The 20,288-nt window shown below is 54.5% G+C and overlaps 1 protein-coding gene across 6 annotated transcripts in view; it reads left to right on the plus strand.

The window, feature by feature from the left end:
* FGFR1 (fibroblast growth factor receptor 1) overlaps nucleotides 1–20,288 on the plus strand; it is a 48,068-nt gene that overhangs the window by 22,849 nt on the left and 4,931 nt on the right. Inside the window, exons 3-9 of one of the 6 annotated variants that reach the window (XM_033415043.2) lie at nucleotides 10,226–10,492; nucleotides 11,840–11,923; nucleotides 12,228–12,400; nucleotides 14,026–14,149; nucleotides 15,203–15,393; nucleotides 17,260–17,404; nucleotides 19,449–19,651. In XM_033415043.2, coding sequence (XP_033270934.1) covers nucleotides 10,226–10,492; nucleotides 11,840–11,923; nucleotides 12,228–12,400; nucleotides 14,026–14,149; nucleotides 15,203–15,393; nucleotides 17,260–17,404; nucleotides 19,449–19,651 — 1,187 coding nt within the window. Of the gene's footprint in view, nucleotides 1–10,222; nucleotides 10,493–11,839; nucleotides 11,930–12,227; nucleotides 12,401–14,025; nucleotides 14,150–15,202; nucleotides 15,394–17,259; nucleotides 17,405–19,448; nucleotides 19,652–20,288 lie in introns of all 6 variants that reach the window. The other 5 variants (XM_049704317.1, XM_049704318.1, XM_004284890.4 and 2 more) reach the window with 5 other exon arrangements.

Consider the following 20,288-nt stretch of genomic DNA (forward strand, 5'->3'; position numbering starts at 1 on the left):
GGCTACCTCTTGGCTGTCCTCCTTCCCCCACTCTTAATGATCTTTCCATTACAGAACCCAGACCAGGAAGTGCCTGACAGGTCACAGCTGCAGACACATGGCTGGGAGGCCTGGGCTCTGGGCCAGTGGTGGGAGGGTCTGAGTTCCCCTTCGAGCAGCGGGACCCCTACACACACACACACACACACGCACACGCACACGCACGCACACCCCACTTCAGCTCGTTGTCCAGCTTTTCCCTGACAGCTCAGGGGAAGGTGTTCTTACTTCTGTGTTGTCACAGTTGGTGGCCGGTGGTACTTTTGCTTTGAGCTTAGGATGTGATTGTAATAAAGGCAGGAGAAGTCCCCCAGCTGAGGGTCCAGATCCCCTGAGCTTACAGCCCACACAAGTGTCCTTACTGGGCTTGCGGTTCTTTGGGGGAAGTTTTCCATCAATGAACAAGGCTCTCCAGCTTCTCTTCCCAAAATAGGAACCCCCCGAACATGGCTCTAGAAGCTTCCCGGGCGCCCAGGGCAGTTGTAAGGCACAGCCTTAATGCTGCCCAAACAACCACTCTGATTCTATCGAGATACCCCGTTCAAAACATTTTGCGGGGAAGGTCTAGAGGCAGGAGCATGGGCTCTGCAAACACACAGACCTGGGTGGGTAGAGCCCCCTTCATTTTATCCTCTTCACCGAGGCCAGCTCCTTCCACATACAAGTTTGCTCAGGAAATGTTAATTTACCCTAAACTGTGTCCGAGGGGGGCAGTTGTCACGCAGGAATTTCTGTCTCCACCGCCAGCTGTGTTGTTGGCTTTCTTCCCTGAATCTGCCAAGGCTGATTCCTCTGGTGCCAAATGTGAGCCGGTGACACAAACTTCTAGGAACCGGGGAGCTGAGGCCCTCCCTTCCCGGTGGCTGCAAGGCACCTACCTTTGCTCTTTACGCTTCTTCCTGCACGTCTTAGGTGAACTTGCCCCTTCCCAGAGCAGCTCTCTCTTCCAGGTAATGTAGAGCAGCCCAGGGTACCGGGAATCCTTTTGGGAAATGGGTGGAGGACGCATTTTTCTTTTCAGCTCTGCCCAGAGTGCGTCTGTAAACATTGGGGAGAGAGGAAGAGGGGAGATTTCTTTTAAAAACAACTCCTGGGCGCATTCCTTTGTTAATCACGTAATTACAGCCCTCTCCCCGGCCTGAAAGTGTTCTCCTCCTCGTGGTGGGAGGTATTGGGGAGGGGTGGGTGTTACCCAATCCCTAGGAGGGAAGAAAGTACAGGTACCAAGGAGGCATCAGCTGGAACCCAGCACTGGGGCTTGAACCCCAGACTCCACTTTCATGCTGGGTTACCTGTCGCCACATCTCTGGGAGGGTTTGCACAGAATGCTGGGCCTCCCCTGCCCAACCACTTCCTGCGGAGCTGGTTTTGGGGGGTCTTGGGGTGGGTGCAGGGCCCTGGCTGTGGCTTTGGCCAGCACAGGCGGCTCTGCGCTAAATTACAGTGACGAGATGGGACAACACAAAAGCCCCCAAATCTTTTTTTAATAAAAACAAAACACACCTCCCAGCCCCAAGCCCCTGGGCTGCTGAATGGCGATGGCTTCCTGTCAGGATTAGCTGGGCTGCCTGGGCATGTGTGCACTGCCTTTCTCCTCAGGAAATACCTTTAGTAAGCCCTGGTGGGGTCCCCATGGCAACGCGAGAGGGGACCTGCTGACTGAGGCCATTCAGCTCCCATTGTTGCCGGGCCCCTTTGTCGGGAGCTATATTGCAGCCTCTCTGGCAAACACAGCAGTTTGCACCGTTTTGTCAGGCTGAACGTGGAGTCTTTACATTTTAATGGGCTCTTCTGGCAGTGGCCCATTTGCATGCAAAATGCTCCTTCTTACTTCTGTCCCTTTTTCTATTTAAAAAAACAACAAACCCTACACTCCAAATCTCCCTGGGTCAGGGGCCCGGTGAACACGGCTGGATCTGGGTGTCAGGCCCCGCTAATTGATCTGGTGTCCTCGGCTCCCCTCCCACCCATGGCCGTGCGCCCCATTTCGGCAGCTCTCCCTGCCTGTCGGGGATGCCTCGCGTCCAGGGAATCTCACATCTGGAGGGCTTCCTCCATGGACCCTCCCACCGTTGCAGGATGACCGTTGTTCCCTGGGATTTCGGTGAGAACCCCCTCTGACCTGGCCTTGCTAGACTAAAGTAAGTTTTCAGTTCCATTTCAAAGCCAAAGTAACGTCATAAAAACCTCGGCCGAGGGCTCCCGGAGCCCCACTGGGCTGTTCTGTGTTTCTTTTAAGTTGCTTTCAAAGCCACCCCGAGTTCCTCCCCCACCCACAATTGCCCCCTCATTTATCTCTGGGGAGTTTGTGCCGAGACTGTAAACATTCCTGGACCACCAGTTCCCCATGTTACCGGAGAGGATGGCCCTTCTCTCCTAACTTTCTCAACCCAGAGACGCAAAAGCAAAAGGATTTCATAGGGATGACAGCCATGGAGAGCCCCTGCCCGAGACAACACGCATGGATTTGTGGAGGGCTGGTTATTCAAGCCCTACACCCTTCCCCTTCGGAGTGCGGTATAGACACGACACCACACCTGATCTCAGAGGGTAGATGAGACATGTACTTACGGACCAGCCCTCAGCCGAGCAGCTTGAATGAGTGCGTGATAAAGCCATGAGTTTTTTTTAGAATTTTTATTGGAGTATAGTTGATTTACAGTGTTGTGTTAGTTTCAGGTATACAACAAAGTGAATCCGTTATACATATATCCGTTCTTCTTCAGATTCTTTTCCCCATATAGGCCATTACAGAGTACTCTGTAGAATAAGTTCCCTGTGCTGTAACATAGGTCCTTATTAGTTAGCTGTTCTGTATATAGAAATGTGTATATGTCAATCCCAATCTCCCAATTTATCCCTCCCCCTTCCCCTCACCCCGTGGTAACCACAAGCTTATTTCTTATGTCACATTACAAATGAGAGGAGGAATAGAGCCGCGGAAGTCTCTGGAGAATGAGTTTTCACGTCTGGGGAAGTGGTGGAGAGATAGGAAAACAGGGTGTTTTAGGAGAAAGCAAAATAAAGGGCAGTGAGGGTACTGGCTGCAGAGGTGGAACCAGGAGAGCTGGGTGGGAGGAGGTAGCTGAGAGACCCCCAGGTCCTGGAGGAGGGGGACACAAACTGCGCTCTTGGGGGGCCTGAGGGGATGGGATGCAGAGGGCCAGGAGTGCGACACTCAGGACGTGTAATCAGGAGAGCTGGCCCAAGGGAAGGGGTGGCCAGCCTCTTTGCCTAACGTTCTGGATCATCTCAGTGGATCAGGCAGGGGTCATCGGAGGGCATCAGTTCAGCTGTAAGCTGCGCTCGAGAGGGAGGGGTTGGGACCAGAGGAGGTGTCAGGGATTGAGCCAGGGACCCAGGCAGGAGGGAGGGGTCGTGCCGCGTACCTGTGGCCAAGGCAGAGCTGTAGGTACCTCCCGATGCCACGTGTGCTGGGTGAAGGGCCCAGGACCCAGCAGACCCAGCACCTAGAGCCAGCGCTGAGCCCTGTTTTGTGACTTTGGGAGAAGTCTCTCTGCCTCCACTGTCCTGTGTCTAAATGGAATAAATGCAGATGAACATGAACGTGGATAAACGCGCCCTGTAAAGTATCAGGCGCCATACATAGGGCATGACTGTTGGCCCTGGTCTGCCAGTGTCCCAGTGCCGCCGCACCCACTCCACAATCTCCTCCTCCGCCACGTGCGCACAGTCGCACCTCCTCAACTTCGAGTAGCTCAGCAGGGCTGGGAAAGTACATTTGTAAGTAAGGAAACAGAGTTATAAAGCAGTTGTGGGGCGGATGAAAAGGGAAGGATGAGGCCAAAGTAACCAACTGCAGAGTCCCCTGTGAGAAGGTAGGAGACATGGGCGCCGTCAGATGGGACCCTGGGGCCGACCAGAAAGCGTTTCCGTTGTCTTCTGGAAGTCAAGGATTGCAAAGACAGTGAAAATAAGGGCTGCCTTTCAAAGCGGTAGACCTGGGCTCCAGATGTGTGGGGATTGCGGAGAGCCAGGCCACCTGGGTGCGAATCCCTGCTCAGCCACTTAACTGACTAGGTGGGCCGCCTTGGACACATCCTGAACCTCCAGGTGCCTCAGGGTCCCCTCTGTAAAATGAGGATGATAGTACCCACTCCACAGGGTTGTGGAGCAGCTGTCAGCTTCTATACCCACAGGGTAGAGATAAGAGTGGTTATCGGGCTTCCCTGGTGGTGCAGTGGTTGAGAGTCCGCCTGCCGATGCAGGGGACACGGGTTCGTGCCCCGGTCCAGGAAGATCCCACATGCCGAGGAGCGGCTGGGCCGTGAGCCATGGCCGCTGAGCCTGCGCGTCCGGAGCCTGTGCTCCGCAACGGGAGAGGCCACGGCAGTGAGAGGCCCGCGTGCCGCAAAAAAAAAAAAAGAGTGGTTATCAACCTCATAGGGTTGCTGTGAGGATTCAGTGATAGTGTGTGTTAAAAGTGTTCACAGGATGTGGGATGTATATAGTAAGCATACTGCCCGCATTGGTGTTACTGTTTTCAGAGTTGTTTAAGGATCCCAAGATAATATATGGGGAGGCGCGTGGTCAGTCGCAAAGCGCTATGCAAGTATGTTGTTATTCCTTCCTGGGTTCGTGCAAAGTTGTGAGGCTCGGGGATGGATGACTTCCAGACCGAACTGGTTCTGGTGAAATGGTATTTCAGTAATACATTTTCAGGTATATTCGTCCTTGTGGCATGAAAGGCCTGCATTCACAGTCTCTGCAGAGAAATGTGTTCCCTGGGACTTCTTGAGTGGTTCTGTTCTATCCCCCACCTTATAAGTTGAAATCACCTTGGGGGCTGTTCTCTACTATGTTTTCTTTTGTTCCAAGCAGGCCATGCATCTGGCCTCATCTCCCATCCCCTTCATCCCGAGGCACAGCACTGCTCATAAGCACCTCACCCTTTTCTGCTCCCCCCAAAGTTTCGCTCCCTTTCCCTACCGTCATGTTCCCCTGTGCTGTGAACATCGCCGTCTGCACTGACCACCAGTACTTGAGTTCTGAAACCTCAGAGCCTGTGCTGGATCACCTGTCCTGGGCTCTCTCACCTGTCCCGTTGCCTCGTGTTGTATGATCAAGTATCGCATAAATCTTATCACCCTGGTTAGCACAAGGTTAACCAGCCCTTCTGCTGCTTAGTTTAATCCTTTACATCTCTTTGCCCAGTAACGGGGGCTCACAGAGACACCTAGTGATGGCCATTCTGGAGAAAGCCTCTGTCTTCTTGGATTTTTTGGAAACTGGGGTTTCATCTTCTAATGACAACGTTTGTATGGATTTGAGCCTCCTCAAGGCCATTCCCTACCCTACATGGTGCCCATGGCTGGAGAAGACTCAGAGTTTAGAATCAAGAACTTGGATCTGATCTGATGAACCCAGGGCAGAACTGCGTGCTAGATGACAGTGGCAGATTTCTGCCAGTCCTGCCATAAGCCAAATGCTACATGCTGTTGGCTTGTTGGGAATTACAAAGCCCTGGTATTTTGGAGGAAAGTAGGAAGGGAGAGGGACACCGTAGGGCCCCGTGAACGTTAATCACGTTCCTAGACTTGAGAGCACTGCCCCTCACCTCTAGCTGCTTCCTTGAGGATTACTAAAAAGTCTGGGTTCCCTATCTGCTCCTAATTCCCCCTGGGGGATGGAGGGGCTCCATCAGAGAAGCAGGACGGGGTTGAATCCCTTTCCCTCCCACTAAAGGGGGTACCAGGTCCAGCCTGCACAGCCTTCCACAGTCCACCTGCCAGCTGCACCGTCCCAGGAGCTGCCCAGGACCACAGTGCTCCTGAACCCCAGATTCAGGCAGCTATGCAGGAGGCTTTGTCCTCTCCTTGTCTTCTGGAGAGATGGCCAAGTTGTTGACGGCCTTAATCCTCTAAGGGTGTGCAAGTTCAGCCCTAACCCTAAGCCTAACCATCTAGCTCCCGGTGGTGATGGTGGTGACTCTGATGCGGGCGTGGAAGCATGATGCACCGTTTTCCCACAGTGCACTCCAAGCATATTGTACCCAGAGCCTGGTCACCACGGAATCCAGATACCAAATGTCCTCCAGCCTCTGTTCCCCATCCCTCAGGAAGCGCGGGACACATAAAGCACGTGTGTGGGTTTGCCGTCTCCCTCAGCGTCCCCATTCCAGTTCATCACGTGCTCCAAGAGTTGGAATGTCTTTTCAAGTTGCTGAGCAATAAACTGCTTTCTCTTCTTCACCGTTCATGGCCAGCCCAGTAAAGCTGTCAGTTGGCTCATTTCTTGACTGCTAACAACACGTAGAGCCCTGGTCCATGGGTCTCGGCCAGAGAAAGGCCAGCTCAGTAGAGATGGAGCCACAGATACAAGGGCCTTTCCAATGAGGGCGTAAATGGGGGACCCTGGAAAGACCAAAAGAGAATGGAGAGTAGTGACGTGATTGTCGCAGGCGGCCGGTGAGCAGTGATGTCCTGCATCAGCCGCCTTACAGAGGACTCTCCAAGGTCGGGGCTGCTACTCCAGGGGGTGACATAGAGGGGCAGGGCCCCGTAAAGCAGCAAGCGGTCCATTACCGTTCCATCACCTCCTAAACGAAAGCAGTGTTTACCTGCTTTGTCAGTGGAGACTTTGACACACATCCGAGAGCACTATTAGCCATGAAAAAAAATCACCCAAGAGCCGTCAGCTGGTTTTTGGTTCTTCCAAAAGTTAGTCTGTGCCGGACGCGAGCTTCAGTTCAAGGCCTACTGAGTATTTTCTGAGTTTCTGATGTGGTTAGGCACTGTGGGAAAACTATGATAGGCAATTCTGCCCTGAGTTGCTGGCTGTTTCTTAGGCGAGACATGGACACTTTTGACAGTTAGGAAACAGTGCGCCCAAATTTCCATCAACCAATGAATGGATTCATAAAATGTGGTATATCCACTCAATGGAATATTATTTGGCTGTTAAAAGGAATGAAGTACTAAGACATGATACAACATGGAAGAACCATGAAAACATGCTCAAAGAAAGGAGGAGGACACAAAAGACTGTATATTGTGCAGATCCATTGATATGAACTATCGAGCGTAGGCACATCTATACAGACAAAGCAGATCAGTGGTTGCCTAGACTGGGGGAGGGGGAGAGGACAGGGAGTGACTCCTAATGGGTACAGGGTTTCTTTTGGGGGTGATGCAAATGTTCTAAAGTCAGATGGTGGTGATTGCTGCATAATTTGGTGAATATACTGAAAAGCATTGAATGATACACTCTAAATGGGTGAATTTATGTGAATAAGTAATTTATGGTAGTGAATTATTATCTCAATAAAGTTGTTTGAAAAAGCAACAGTGCAACACGGTACGGAACTGAGTGTGCATCGTTGTGGTTCAGACGGTTACTGTTGTACAGAAAACGAGGGTAGAGACACTCGTGCCAGCAGAAGGCTTCCTGGGTGTCTCGGATGGTACACTTTGAGTAGGTGGGTAGGAGGGCTCTAGAGAGATGCCCGACAGTCTTGAGCAGAAGTAAGTTTCATTGTGGGGCAGAAGTAAGGCAGTTCGTGCAGGAAACATTCAGACTTGGAGCAGAAAGTGCGGACGAGGTCGCATGTGGAGGTGGGAACAGACTGTGACGAGTGTTGAATGCCAAGCACGGGGTTAGAGTACATCCTCTACACAGCACAGGATACTGATCAGGAGAATGAATGGGACCAGCTCACCAGGGCCTGGAACATCAGGGGGAGCTTTACCTCCAGCAGCAGGGACAAGGAAGCTGGCTCTTGAGGCTTTAACGGACCACGTACGAGAGTTTTGTTTGCACGTCCTGGTTGGAATGAGCGGGAAGTTTAGGATCCAAGCTAGAATCAGCTAGAGCTTGGTCTCAGCAGGACCAGTCTCCCTTTGCTGCTTTCTCCTGGGGAAACGCCCGTGTGCCCCTTGCTACCTTTTTGTTTCTGGGACCTGTCAAAATAGGCTGTGATGCCAGAGGCTGAGAATTTGCGTTTACCGGAGTTTACTGTTTGACCAACGGCTGGTACAGATCACGAGCTGCAAAATATTTAATCAGTGAGGTCATTGCAGGGAAATAAGATTTGATCCACAGGAGCGTCTTCTGTTCTCCTTAAGGGTCAAGTCTGAACGGCTTTTCTTCTGCCTTCTTTTGGCAAAACCACAAACCATTAAAAATGGAAAGAATAACTTTTTTTCCAAGACCCACAAAAGCTTATATTTAATGAGCTGTGTGGTCTGCTCACCTTTGGTGGCGTTCCTCTTGACGTGACTCACAGAAATAAATGAGTGCGGGCCTCGTGGTTTTCAAACCCTTTGAAAGCAGCACTCCCTTTCTGATGACTCCATATTTGCCCAATATTTAAGACAGAGCCCTTGGGTCGAAGGGCGCCGGGGCCTGCAGCCTTGGCCTCTGAGCCTTATCCGAGGCCCCTCTGAGCAAAACTACTGTTAGTCCTTGGCTCCCAGGACACTCATTTCTTCATTGGTGAGGTTTCTAGAAGAAACCTGTTTGGGACTTCAGGAGTTTTTTTAAAATGAGGTGGTGAAGGAGAAGAGGGAGTTTGGAAGGGAAGGTGATGAAGAGACAGTGCATCATTGTTACGTCATTCCGCGTGCATGTATTGCCAGCTGTCATGTGCCAGGGCCCTACTGGGTGCTGGGATTTGAAGGTAAATGTGACACGTCCCCACACGCACAACCCAGTCGAGAAAGGGGACTTTCCTTCAGTGTGACAAGTGAGAAGGGAGAGCACCTGACCCAGAGTGGAGTCAGAAAGGGCTTTGAGGGACTTCCTTGGTGGTCCAGTGGTTAAGACTCTGAGCTTCCAATGCAGGGGGTGCGGGTTCAGTCCCTGGTCGGGGAACTAAGATCCCACGTGGCAGCGTGGCCAAAACAAACAAACAAACAAACAAGAGAGGAAGGGTTTGAGGCAGTTTCCAGCCAGGCTGAGAACCGGAGGGTGTGTGGACAAGCCAGGCAGAGATGCAAGGCCCGGCAGGGCAGTAGGGCCAGGTGCCTTTCAGAGCCTCGCTCATCAGGGCCTGCAGGGCAGGGGGCCCCCTGGCGAGCCTCTGGTGATGAACCCATGGTGAGAAAGAAGGAAGGTTCCAAAAGGCAGCAGAAACTAGTCAGGTGGTAGACGGGAACTGCAGCAGGTGTGTTCTTCTGGTGGGCGATGGACAGTGGACAGAAGATGCCGAGAGCAGGCTTGCATGTCCCAAGAGGAACTAGGAGGTGCGTTTCCCCCTTGTTAGTGCAGAAGGGTCCGCCTGGGATGGTGGCCTCTTTCTGTGTCCGGCCTCAGGCCTTCTTGTTAGCGTGAGTGCAGTGCTGCTGGTGGAGAGGGGTGGGTGTGCGGATCCCCAGACTCTGGGGAAGGAGAGGTGAGGGGAAGTAGATGTGTGTGCCCGTGTGTCGGAGGGGGGCAGGGGAGAGGAAGGTGGGGGGCTGGAGAGGGGGAGCCCTGCAGTGGGACGAGGAGAAAGGAGCTTTGTGTGCAATGGCTTTTGCTGCCAGAGCAAGTGTGGGTTTTGTGGCAGCTGCCGGCCTCCGTTCCTAATATAGTCAAAAGGTCCGAATCCTCTGGCCCAACACCTGTTAGCTAGAGGCTCCCCTGAGCTGACCTTCCCTTGAGCTGTCTCTCCCACATATGCACCCTGTGCATCAGACCCATTGCGGGGCTCAGACCCCCCAGTGCTAAATCACTTGAACCCAGACACCCCCCATGACAAACTGCCCCCCACGTGGATGGGGGCTGCTGGGTTTGTGGCAGGGGGGCTTGTTCAACGGTTCCGAGGGAAAGGGGTAAGGCTGCCCCAGCCAGAAGCAAACGGGGTGTTCATCCGGGAAGTGGCCACTCTTGGCAAAGAGCTGAGTGTGTGGGGAGGGGACACTCTGGACGCACAGGGGTCCTGGGAAGGGCCGGCTGCCCCCCTAGGATGGAGAGAAATGAACCCTGAACCGCTTAATGCTGCTGCAGCTGCTTCCTAACTTTGCCTCTTTCTTCCTTTGCCCTCTGGAGGAGTGGGGTGGAGAAGAAGCGATGGGGGTGCCCAGGTAGCCAGCCGTCTCCCGACTGACCCATCTTCCCATTCCCCCCTCCCCAGCTCCGTAGCCCCTGGGATGCTGCAACTCAGTGCGGCTGGCATAATGCCCTTTGTCTTTCCCCCCCTCCCCCCAACCCCACTTCCTCTTCCCGGCCCCTGTGGCGGCAGCAGCCCAGCCCTGGGGAGCCCCCGTGGAAGTGGAGTCCCTCCTGGTCCACCCCGGTGACCTGCTGCAGCTCCGCTGTCGGCTGCGGGACGATGTTCAGAGCATCAACTGGCTGCGGGACGGGGTGCAGCTGGTGGAAAGCAACCGCACCCGCATCACGGGGGAGGAGGTGGAGGTGCGGGATTCCGTGCCCGCCGACTCCGGCCTCTACGCCTGCGTGACCAGCAGCCCCTCGGGCAGCGATACCACCTACTTCTCCGTCAACGTCTCAGGTTGGTAGCAAAGCCCGCCCTCCCCCTCCCTCAGACCCCCTGCCCTCCAACCCTGTCTGCTGGTTTCGGGGGGAGGCAGGCCCTCTGCCCGGCTGTGATCTGCCCCTACTCTGCTGCAGAAGCTGCTGCCCACTAACATCGCTCCCTGCCCGCCGCGTGGCTTAGCTCTCAGGGGTGACCCGTGGTGCCGGCCTCAGGCCAGAGAGCAGGGGCTTCCGGGACCTACCTCGGAGGTGATTGCGGACACATCGGGGGCAGTGAGACACTGTGATTTCTCCACCACAGCTTGCCCAGTCCTCCGGGTGCTACGAGGGCCGAGGCAACTTCCACCCTCTCACTCCCTGGCCATTTGGACTTGGTACTGGGCTTAGTAATTAGCACCCCCGAATACGTGGTGAGGTCCCCGGGTGATGGGGGATGACCCAGGTGCGCCGCCGTATCCACGGCTTCCAGAGCTGTTAGGGCAGCCAGGGAACCCTAGGGCTCTGTGACTTTGGGGATCTGCCACTTGTAGGATGCGACTTGTACAAAACCTTAGGATTAAATAAGGTAGAGCTGAAATTGTCTTTATGCCGTTTGTGCGTCCCCGGGTGCGGGCCTGGCATCTCCTCCCCCGGGCGTCATCTAGAACCTGCCCCTAACTGAGGGACTTGCCTCCTTTTTTTCCCTCCAGACCCCCAAAAGCACTAGAAAGGACTGGAAAAAGATCTGGCATGAACCCTGATTGGTGACCACATGCTAAAAGGGGTGGATACTTGTTGGGGACAGGTGTTGGCAGCTGCGGACTGTGTTGTGGGCTCCCTGTCTGCTCTGGTTAAGAAGGGCAGCTCCCAGACCTCAGCAGATGCGTGCTAGGAAAAATCCAACTCCACGTCGTTCAGCCCATGGCTTCGGAAATGGCCTCTGGCCGCAGTGCCTAGATCTGGGTTTCCAAAGGAGGACACAGGTTCCCTGGCTGCTAGTTCTGAGACCCTGCGCATCCAGGCGATGCTGAGTTGAGTGAGCCTCTGAATGCAGGGTGGAGTTAAATTGAAGAGAGCCCACCTGCCCGCCGTGGAGCTGCCCAGTGTAAAGGCTTCTTCTGGGCAGAGGAGGGCAGGGCGTCGGGGTCGGTGGAGGAGGGCAACACGCACAGAGCGTGCAGTTCTTAAATAAACCGTGTCTCTCCCTCCGAGGGACAGGCACTAAGGGAGGAGTGGGGCCGGGGGACAGTATGGGGAGGGGTAGCTGCGGTCATCTATAACTGGACTGGCCTTTGTGTTCCTTGGGTGGTTGTTGATTGGATGGGAATCTCGCCAGCCCCTGTTCCCTTGGAGGGACATCAGTACCCCCTTCTCCTTCCCGTAGATGCTCTCCCCTCCTCGGAGGACGATGATGACGATGATGACTCCTCTTCAGAGGAGAAAGAGACAGATAACACCAAACCAAACCGTATGCGTGAGACACTGTTTCCTACCTTACTGCCCTTTGGGCCTGGGTGTTGGGTTTGAACGGGAAGAGGGGCGCTCGGGTGATTGTCTGGAGAAGGGGAGGAGGGGGCATGTGGGGTCACAGGGCTTGGCCCTGGGATCCCTCGGGGGTCCGGATCAGTGCAGGCGTCATCCACAGGTGGTGGGCGGGTGGACGGGAGGGCGGAGGCCCTCGCTCCTGAGCCTGACCAGGCCCTGCCCGTCTCTCTCTCGCTCTCTCTCTCTCTCTCTCTCTCTCTCTCTCTCTCTCGGCTCTCCCCGGGCAGCCGTGGCTCCCTACTGGACGTCGCCAGAAAAGATGGAAAAGAAACTGCACGCGGTGCCAGCTGCCAAGACAGTGAAGTTCAAATGCCCTTCCAGTGGGACCCCGAACCCCACACTGCGCTGGCTGAAAAATGGCAAAGAATTCAAGCCTGACCACAGGATCGGAGGCTACAAGGTACCTGTGTTGATATGAAAGTTAGAATCAGGGGAACAGGAGCCGCTGCTCAGAAAATCCCTCTTTATATGCTTTAATTGTGTTAAATAACGCTTTCTATCTATAAAATTAAAAATCTTTCAAATACAAAAAAGTGTATATAAACTTAAAACTCTTCAGTCTTTTTTTCTGTGTATACCTACGGTTTTTACTTGGATGATCACGTCTGTATAATTTCTTGTCAGTTGTTAACATTATAACGTGAGTCTTTTGTCATGTGTTTGAAAGATAATTTTTCATGGCTTTATAATATCCCGGTATTAAAATGTTCCATAATTTAATGAACTATTTTGCAATGCTAGTTACTTTCCAGTTTTTTACTGCTATAAATAATGTTGCGGTGACTATCTTTGTGCTTAAGTCTATGTCAGCATTTTAAAATATTCTTCTTTAGGACAGATTGAGGGAAGTTACTAGATCAAAGTGTAAGCAGTTTTTAAGCCCTTGATGCATGCTACCCAATTACTTGTTTTTCCTGATAATTAGGTAATTTTATCCACTCATTCATGTATTCATTTATTACATGAACATTTCTTGAACACATGTCTTTCCAGAAAATGTACTAGGCAACAGAGTTCAAAGTACAATGGGAAGCCATAAAATTTTACTGTGATATTTGCTCTAATGGAGGATGATGTAATCAGTTGGGGTGCGATTTTATTTTTTATTTTATTGTGGTAACAGTTACTTTCTCAAAGAGAAAATGAATTTTCCCTCCCATAGCAGAGTATGAGAATGACAAGCTCACTCTACCTTTGCCAACAAATTTGATAGATGAGAGTATCGCATTGTTCTCTGTGGGCTCTTTTGCTTAGTAACGAACTTAGAATTTTCATGTGTTCATAAGCGATTTCCATTTCCTGTTGTGGGAATTGTTTATTCGTGTCCTTTGCCCGTTTACAATTCCAGGAAGAACATCTTCATCTAATCCCTCCTTTAAAGTCTCTGATCATCCTTATCGTTCCTGTTTCTCTTCCATTTCACTTAGCTGCTCTTTTCTCATTATTCTTGTATAAGAAAAGCAAAGGAGATCAGAAAAAATGTGGAAACTGTTTAAATTAATTCACCCAACACTTGCTGTATGCAAGGCTCTGTGCTCTGAGTCTCATGAGGCAGTATCCTGCCCATACAGAATTCTGTCTAATAAGATGGCAGATATCCGTGGGCACTGCACCTGCAAGGTACAGAGGGACGGAGAGAACAGGTTTGGCCGGAGATGGGGCTGGAGGAGATGGACTTTGAAACAAGATGTCAAGGGCGGGCAGGGCTGGACTCGTAGCGGGGAGCTGTTCTGGCACAAGAACAGGGTGGACAGGGGTGCAGGGTTGGGGAAGTTCCCAGTGTATTTGGGAGGGTGCAAAAGGCACATTTGTACAGATCACGATGGCCTTGGCCTTTGTGGGGAGACTTTCTGGGTCCTCACACCCGTCTGCCTGATGCCTTCTTGCAGAGTATAAATGGGCTGGGGTCACTGTGCAGCAGGGCTGCGTCCTCCGTGCTCTGATTGGAGGGTAAGCGCCTCGGGGCACCAGCACCGCCTCTTCCTCCAGACCCGCAGTAGAACCCTTTGGCATGTTTCCGCTCAGGTCCGTTATGCCACCTGGAGCATCATAATGGACTCCGTGGTGCCTTCTGATAAGGGCAACTACACCTGCGTCGTGGAGAACGAGTATGGCAGCATCAACCACACCTACCAGCTTGATGTCGTGGGTAAGAAGGGACAGGAGTAGGAGCTTAGAGGGAAGAGCAGGGACGCTGAGAAAACAGCCTGGAGCCAGGTTTACTTAGGGTTGGAGTCCGGATGGTGTGGCATTTATTAGCTCTGTCACCTGCCTCTCTCCTTACCTGTAAATAGAGGTGGGAGGATGAGCCATACCACAGACTCACTGTAAAGTGACAGGTGCTGTTGGTAGTCCCTCCTGCAGGAGGTGACTGGAGTAGTGGTGGTAAACTTAGCTTAATAGTAGCTGTCACTGCCTGGATGCCAGCGGTCTGCTGGGTGCAGTAACTACACCACGGGCAATTCTCCTGGCACCCCTGCAAGAGAGGCACTGTTGGGCTTCCCTGGTGGCGCAGCAGTTGAGAGTCCGCCTGCCGATGCAGGGGACACGGGTTCGTGCCCCGGTCCGGGAAGATCCCACATGCCGCGGAGCGGCTGGGCCCGTGAGCCATGGCCACTGAGCCTGTGCATCCGGAGCCTGTGCTCCGCATACAGGCCACAACAGTGAGAGGCCCGCGTACCGCCAAAAAAAAAAAAAAAAGAGGCGCTGTTGTTCCCACTGTACGGAAGAGCAGACTGAGAGGCTCAGTGAGGACAGGCCCCAGGTGAATGCAGACTCCAGGCATGGCATGAGACACTAGGAAGAATGTCACGCCTCTGGGTGCTGTGACTGCAGCCTCTTCCTTCTAGAGGTTCTGAGTCTCATTCTCTAGCAACCTTAAGGTAAAGAGTTTCCCAGCCAGCATTCTGCTTCGGCTTTGAGGCTATGGTCTTGTAAAAAGAAGCTTCCGGTCCAGGAGGTCTGGGGTTGGGTCTGAGATTCGATGTTTCTCACAAGCCGGTGATGCTGCCGCTGCTGCCCTTGGACCACACTTTGAACAGCAAGAGTCTAAGTGACTGTGATTTTAGCTAAGGACGGGCAGGCTGGGCCGAGGTCCGGGAGTGCTTCTCTTTGGTGGCCTTTGGGGTGCCCTCTGTCAGCATCTCAGCCAGGAGCAGCCGTGGCAGAGCCTGACGAGCCTCTCCCCTCCCTCCCTCCACAGAGCGGTCCCCTCACCGGCCCATCCTGCAGGCAGGGTTGCCAGCCAACAAGACAGTGGCCCTGGGCAGCAACGTGGAGTTCATGTGTAAGGTGTACAGCGACCCGCAGCCCCATATCCAGTGGCTAAAGCACATCGAGGTGAATGGGAGTAAGATTGGTCCGGACAACCTGCCTTATGTCCAGATCTTGAAGGTAATCCCTGGCCCCAGTCTCCGTGGGCTGGGCTCTGAGAAAGAGGCCTGTATCTCCCGGGGCCCGGGTTGCTGTGGTCAGGCTCAGGGCCCATGATGGGGCCCCATCCCTTCTCTTTGGATACAGGCTCCATCTTAAATGGGGACCCAGCCACATTCCGCAGGACCAGTGGCAGGTCACGGGTGGAGGCGTGAGGGGCACAGAGGGCTGGGAGTGGGCATTGCTGGTTTCTAAAGAGCATCAACAGTGACTGTGCCCGAGCTTTGGGGTCAGCTACTCCAGGAAGGCGTTGGCATTCCTGCTTTTCCATTGCCCATGACCACAGCCTTTCTAGGCAGCATCACCCAGTCTCTGCCCTGGTTCCCAAGTCACGTTCTTTCTGGCACGTGGGCTGAATGACAGGCACGGCTTAGGTAGGGTTGGAAGAGCAAAGGCCACAGGTCAGTCCTCAGCGGTTTCAGGAGTAATTGGCATTTTCTTCCTTTTTCCTCCCACCCCCAGACTTTGATTGTCCCTGAATGCTCCATTAATCCAGGGAAGCTAATTGCCTAATTCTCCAGTGGATCTTGCAACAGGAAGTCACCAGAAGCTGGGAAAGTGGTTTCCCTGCTGGTCCCAGCATTAGACCTCATCCTCCCGGGCTTGGCCATCCCAGAGATTTTCCGGCCACCCCGCTCTTCACCTCGGGTGCTGAAACTGCCATGTAGGAAGCGGGGCCGTGGCCTTGGCCTTGGCCTTGGCCGCCCTCTCCATTCACAGTCCCTGCCCTCGTCCTGGAGGAGGGGGTTTAACACCAACAGAACGTTTGCTCGGGGGCAGTGATTTTTTTCTTTAGTTTATTTTTCGGTCAACTGCTCTGGACTTTCAAAGTCCGCTTGTGTTGTCCTGACAAGGGGAAGATGGCAAGTCTCACTCCAGCCTCCCTTTGCCTTAGCTCCTGGGCCTGCGTGGGAGCAAAATACAGCCACATCTCAGTGTTGGCCCAACTGATGGCGTGTCGTTGGTCTGTTCCAGCATTCGGGGATAAATAGCTCGGATGCGGAGGTGCTGACCCTGTTCAATGTGACAGAGGCCCAGAGCGGGGAGTATGTGTGTAAGGTTTCCAATTATATTGGTGAAGCTCACCAGTCTGCGTGGCTCACAGTCACCAGACCTGTGGCAAAAGGTAACGGGGAGCTGGAGGGGCCCCTGTGCTGGGAGTTCGATTGAGGCCCCGAGCTGCTGGGGCAGGTGGGGAGGCCAGCGCCCCACTCCCCCTGTTACCCTGCTGTGTTTCTAGTGCCCGGAGCCATGGAAAAATACCCGGCCTTGGGAGGCTGGTTTGGTTTGGTTCTGTGTTGGTGTCGCCCCCTCTGTGCCTTGTGTGTGTTCCTTGGCTGTGTGTGGGGTGCGTCCCGGCTGGTCATGCAGACGGAGGGTCTGAGTGATGGAGACAAGAGTGGACCAGCGTCCGCGGGCATGTGTGCGTGTGTGGCTGCCGCCCTCTCCATCCCTCCTGTGTGTGCCCTCTGGAAACCAAACAGCCCCCCACGCTCCGGGCCCCATTTCTCCATGCGCTCGCCGCCGCATGCCGGGCCGGGCCGGGGCTGCCAGCGTCTGGTGACGGGTGTAACCAGCCATTCGTGTCGTCTCAGGTCTGCCGAGTTTCTCCTCAGGGTCCCACTCTCTTCTTCTAACAGGTCTCGCGCTGCCTGGTGGTTTTTGTTTGTTCCTTGTTGCAAAGGAGACGCTGGGGAGCATTTCTTCCTCTGGTTTTTTTTTGTTTTGTTTTTTCCTTTTCCTCTTCCTCCCTCCTTCCCTCCCTCCGCGCCTCTGAGAGGTCTCAGGTCCCGGGCTTGTCCATGTTGCTTCCGTTGTCTCTTCTAGACGGCCGGAGTTAATACCACCGACAAAGAGATGGAAGTGCTGCACTTAAGGAATGTCTCCTTTGAGGACGCGGGGGAGTATACATGCTTGGCGGGTAACTCTATCGGACTCTCCCATCACTCTGCATGGTTGACCGTTCTGGAAGGTATACACTGTACTTCTCCTCTCGATGTCCTGCCCTCGCCATGGGCACGGGGGGAGCATGCATCGCGGGGCTGGGGGAGACACAGAGCCGGGCTCCGAGGGCCAGCAGGTGGCCCCAGCAACCTGTCCGGCTCTGCAGGTCGAAGCCTCTCGGTTCACCCAGGTGCTTTCCTCGTGATGCAGGAACGCGGAGGTGTCCCACCTGTGTGCCTGCCTCTGGCTCTCCCCTGGGCCAGTGCGATGCATGCGTGGGATCTGGATTTAACCTGCAGCTGGGCTCTCCTCCAGGGCAGGCTCCTTCCCTCCTTGGGTCCGGCGGCCTTCCTTAGCTTGTCTGATCCTTGATCGCCAGCACCCCCCAAAAGTCTCAGAAGGGCCCGCTCCCCCTGTAACTGAATGTAGGCACCCTCGGGGCCCGCTCCCCCTGTAACTGAACGTGGGCACCCTGGAACGAGGGGCTTGCTCTTGGCAAGGATCGTGCTCTCCTAACTCCCATGCTGCCACCTCACAGTGAGCGAGGTTCCACCCAGACCCAGACAGTGGACTGGAGCTGCATCGAGCGAGTCCTTTCCCAGGCAGCACAGGGGGCCTGATGGTGCCCATTTATCCTCCTTGGCTCCGACGTCTCCTCTCTCCAGAGGGGAGCTGTGTGCACTGGTCCGGGAAGGCAGGAGCCTGCAGCCTGCTCGGGGTGGTGGGCTGGTGCCTCTGCAGGGCCTGCACGTGGGCTGTGCGCTGTGCTGCTCTGGTTCCTGCAGACTCTGTCCTCTTGTCTCCTCTCTCCCTCTCTCCTCCTCTGATAACACCCCCGCTGGAGGGAGAGAAGCGTTCTGTTTTTCTCCTCGTCGCTGTCTCTGTCCCGTGCGTGCTCCCACTTGGTTGTCTGTGTTTCTCGACGCTGGGGAAAGAGAAAAACAGAACCGCTTCTCCTTGTTATCAGCACTGCCGTCCCCTCGTCGGGCCTCGGGAGGTTCCCTTTGGGCTCCTTTGGGGTCATGCCCGGGGCCTCCCGGGGGAGGTCCTCGGGGTGCTGGCCCCTGTGGCTGGCGGGGGTCTTTAAAAGGGGAGGAGTGGGTGGAGAGCTGTGGGGGGAGAGGGACCCTCCCCTCGTGGGGAACGTGTGTTCTGTGAAGTGGTGCTGGTTGGAACCCTCCCAGCCTCCGCGTGGGAGGGAAAGGGGGCTTAAACTGCACGGGCTTCTGTGGGGATGGGAAGGGCGAGATTCTAAACGGAGAAGAGAATAAAACAACCCCCCTCCACGTCCTTCTTCAGCTTCAGGAGTTAGACCTGTGAGTAGAAGTCTTAAGAGAAGTTTACATTTTCCACCTTTAGCAGTCCAGACGTATTTGGAAACTAAGTTAGTTTTGCCTGTGGTTTGGCGGGGCGTGGATATTTCCATGTCTGGCCTGACACAGGTGACGTTAGGTGAAGCTGAGAGACGAAGTCAGGATACACACTGGTTTTCTTCTTCCCTTCCCTCCCCTTCATTGTCCCCATGCTGTGAGCGCCACCAGATGCCAGGCGCTGTGGCCTGCACACATGGGTGAGGTGCCGTCTGAGCCCTCAAGGTACTTGTGGGCTGTCAGGGATGAAAGGTCGATGGACGGTTCAGCTGTCCCCTGTGATAGGGGGACACAGTGCTCAGGCGCTGCAGAGAAGGGCCGAGTTCTCATGGGGACACTCTGCAAGGCATCTAGCACAAGTGAGTTCTCAGCCGTCTCTGGCAGGGCACCAGGTACCCTCCCAGCCCAGCCGTCCCGCTGAGCAAGGAGGGCTCCTGAGTTCATGAGGATGGGCTTCGGGTAGCAAGATACGGTCCATCCCTCTTGGGATACGAGTCAGGATCAGGAAGCCTCAGCGATCACAGAACGTCTGATGTGTGCTCAGTGCCAGAGCCCCAGTCCTAGCTGGGACCTGGCTTGGTTCTTCTCTGCCCTGAAGATTCCCAGAGGAGAGGAGATGGGTGTTGAGTTTCTTATGGAGCTGGGACCCTAGTGGACGGGCCCCGCCCCGAGCCCGCTAACACCCTGTTCGCACTGACCCAGCCCTGGAAGAGAGACCGGCGGTGATGACCTCGCCCCTGTACCTGGAGATCATCATCTATTGCACGGGGGCCTTCCTCATCTCCTGCATGGTGGGGTCCGTCATCATCTATAAGATGAAGAGTGGCACCAAGAAGAGTGACTTCCACAGCCAGATGGCCGTGCACAAGCTGGCCAAGAGCATTCCTCTGCGCAGACAGGTAACAGAAAGTAGATGGGGGGTTTGCACACTCTGCCGTATGCTGTGCGCCATCCCTGTGCCTCGGGGCCTTCCCCGGGACCCTCTAATGCCCTGTCCTCGCCACGGTGCCCGGCCAACTGCTTCGGGCTTTGGCTTCTGGGCCAGGGCAGGGGAATGTCCTGTCCCAAGGGCTCCAAGTCAGGCTCCAAGCTGTTCTGGTCCGTGAGCCCATCTTACCCCAGCCACGGTGACCTGCTCACCCAGCATGTGGATTGGAAGACGGTTCTAGCTGGGCTGAGTGCACAGCTGGTACTGCGAGTTTGAACTGCCCCCCAGGGCCCATTAGAGGTGCCAAGGTGGGGAGTCCCCTGGCGGTCCAGTGGTTGGGACTCCACGCTTTCACTGCCAAGGGCTCGGGTTCGATCCCGGGTCGGGCAGCTAAGATCCCACAAGCCACGAGGCGCGGCCAAAAAAATTAAAAAGTGAGGAGAATAGAGGTGCAAAGGTACAGAGTGGGGGAGAGGACCTGAGTTGGGTCCCAAGATGCCCTCCCTCTCCTGTGCACCCCTCATCCCAGAAATGGAACGGAGGGTGAAGGTGTGTGAAAGGAGGCCACCTTCGCTAAGAGCTGGGCTAATTCTGGAAGGAGCTCTGGGAGTCAG

This window comes from Orcinus orca, chromosome 21 (assembly GCF_937001465.1).
Source record: "Orcinus orca chromosome 21, mOrcOrc1.1, whole genome shotgun sequence".
Classification (NCBI taxonomy): Eukaryota; Metazoa; Chordata; class Mammalia; order Artiodactyla; family Delphinidae; genus Orcinus; species Orcinus orca.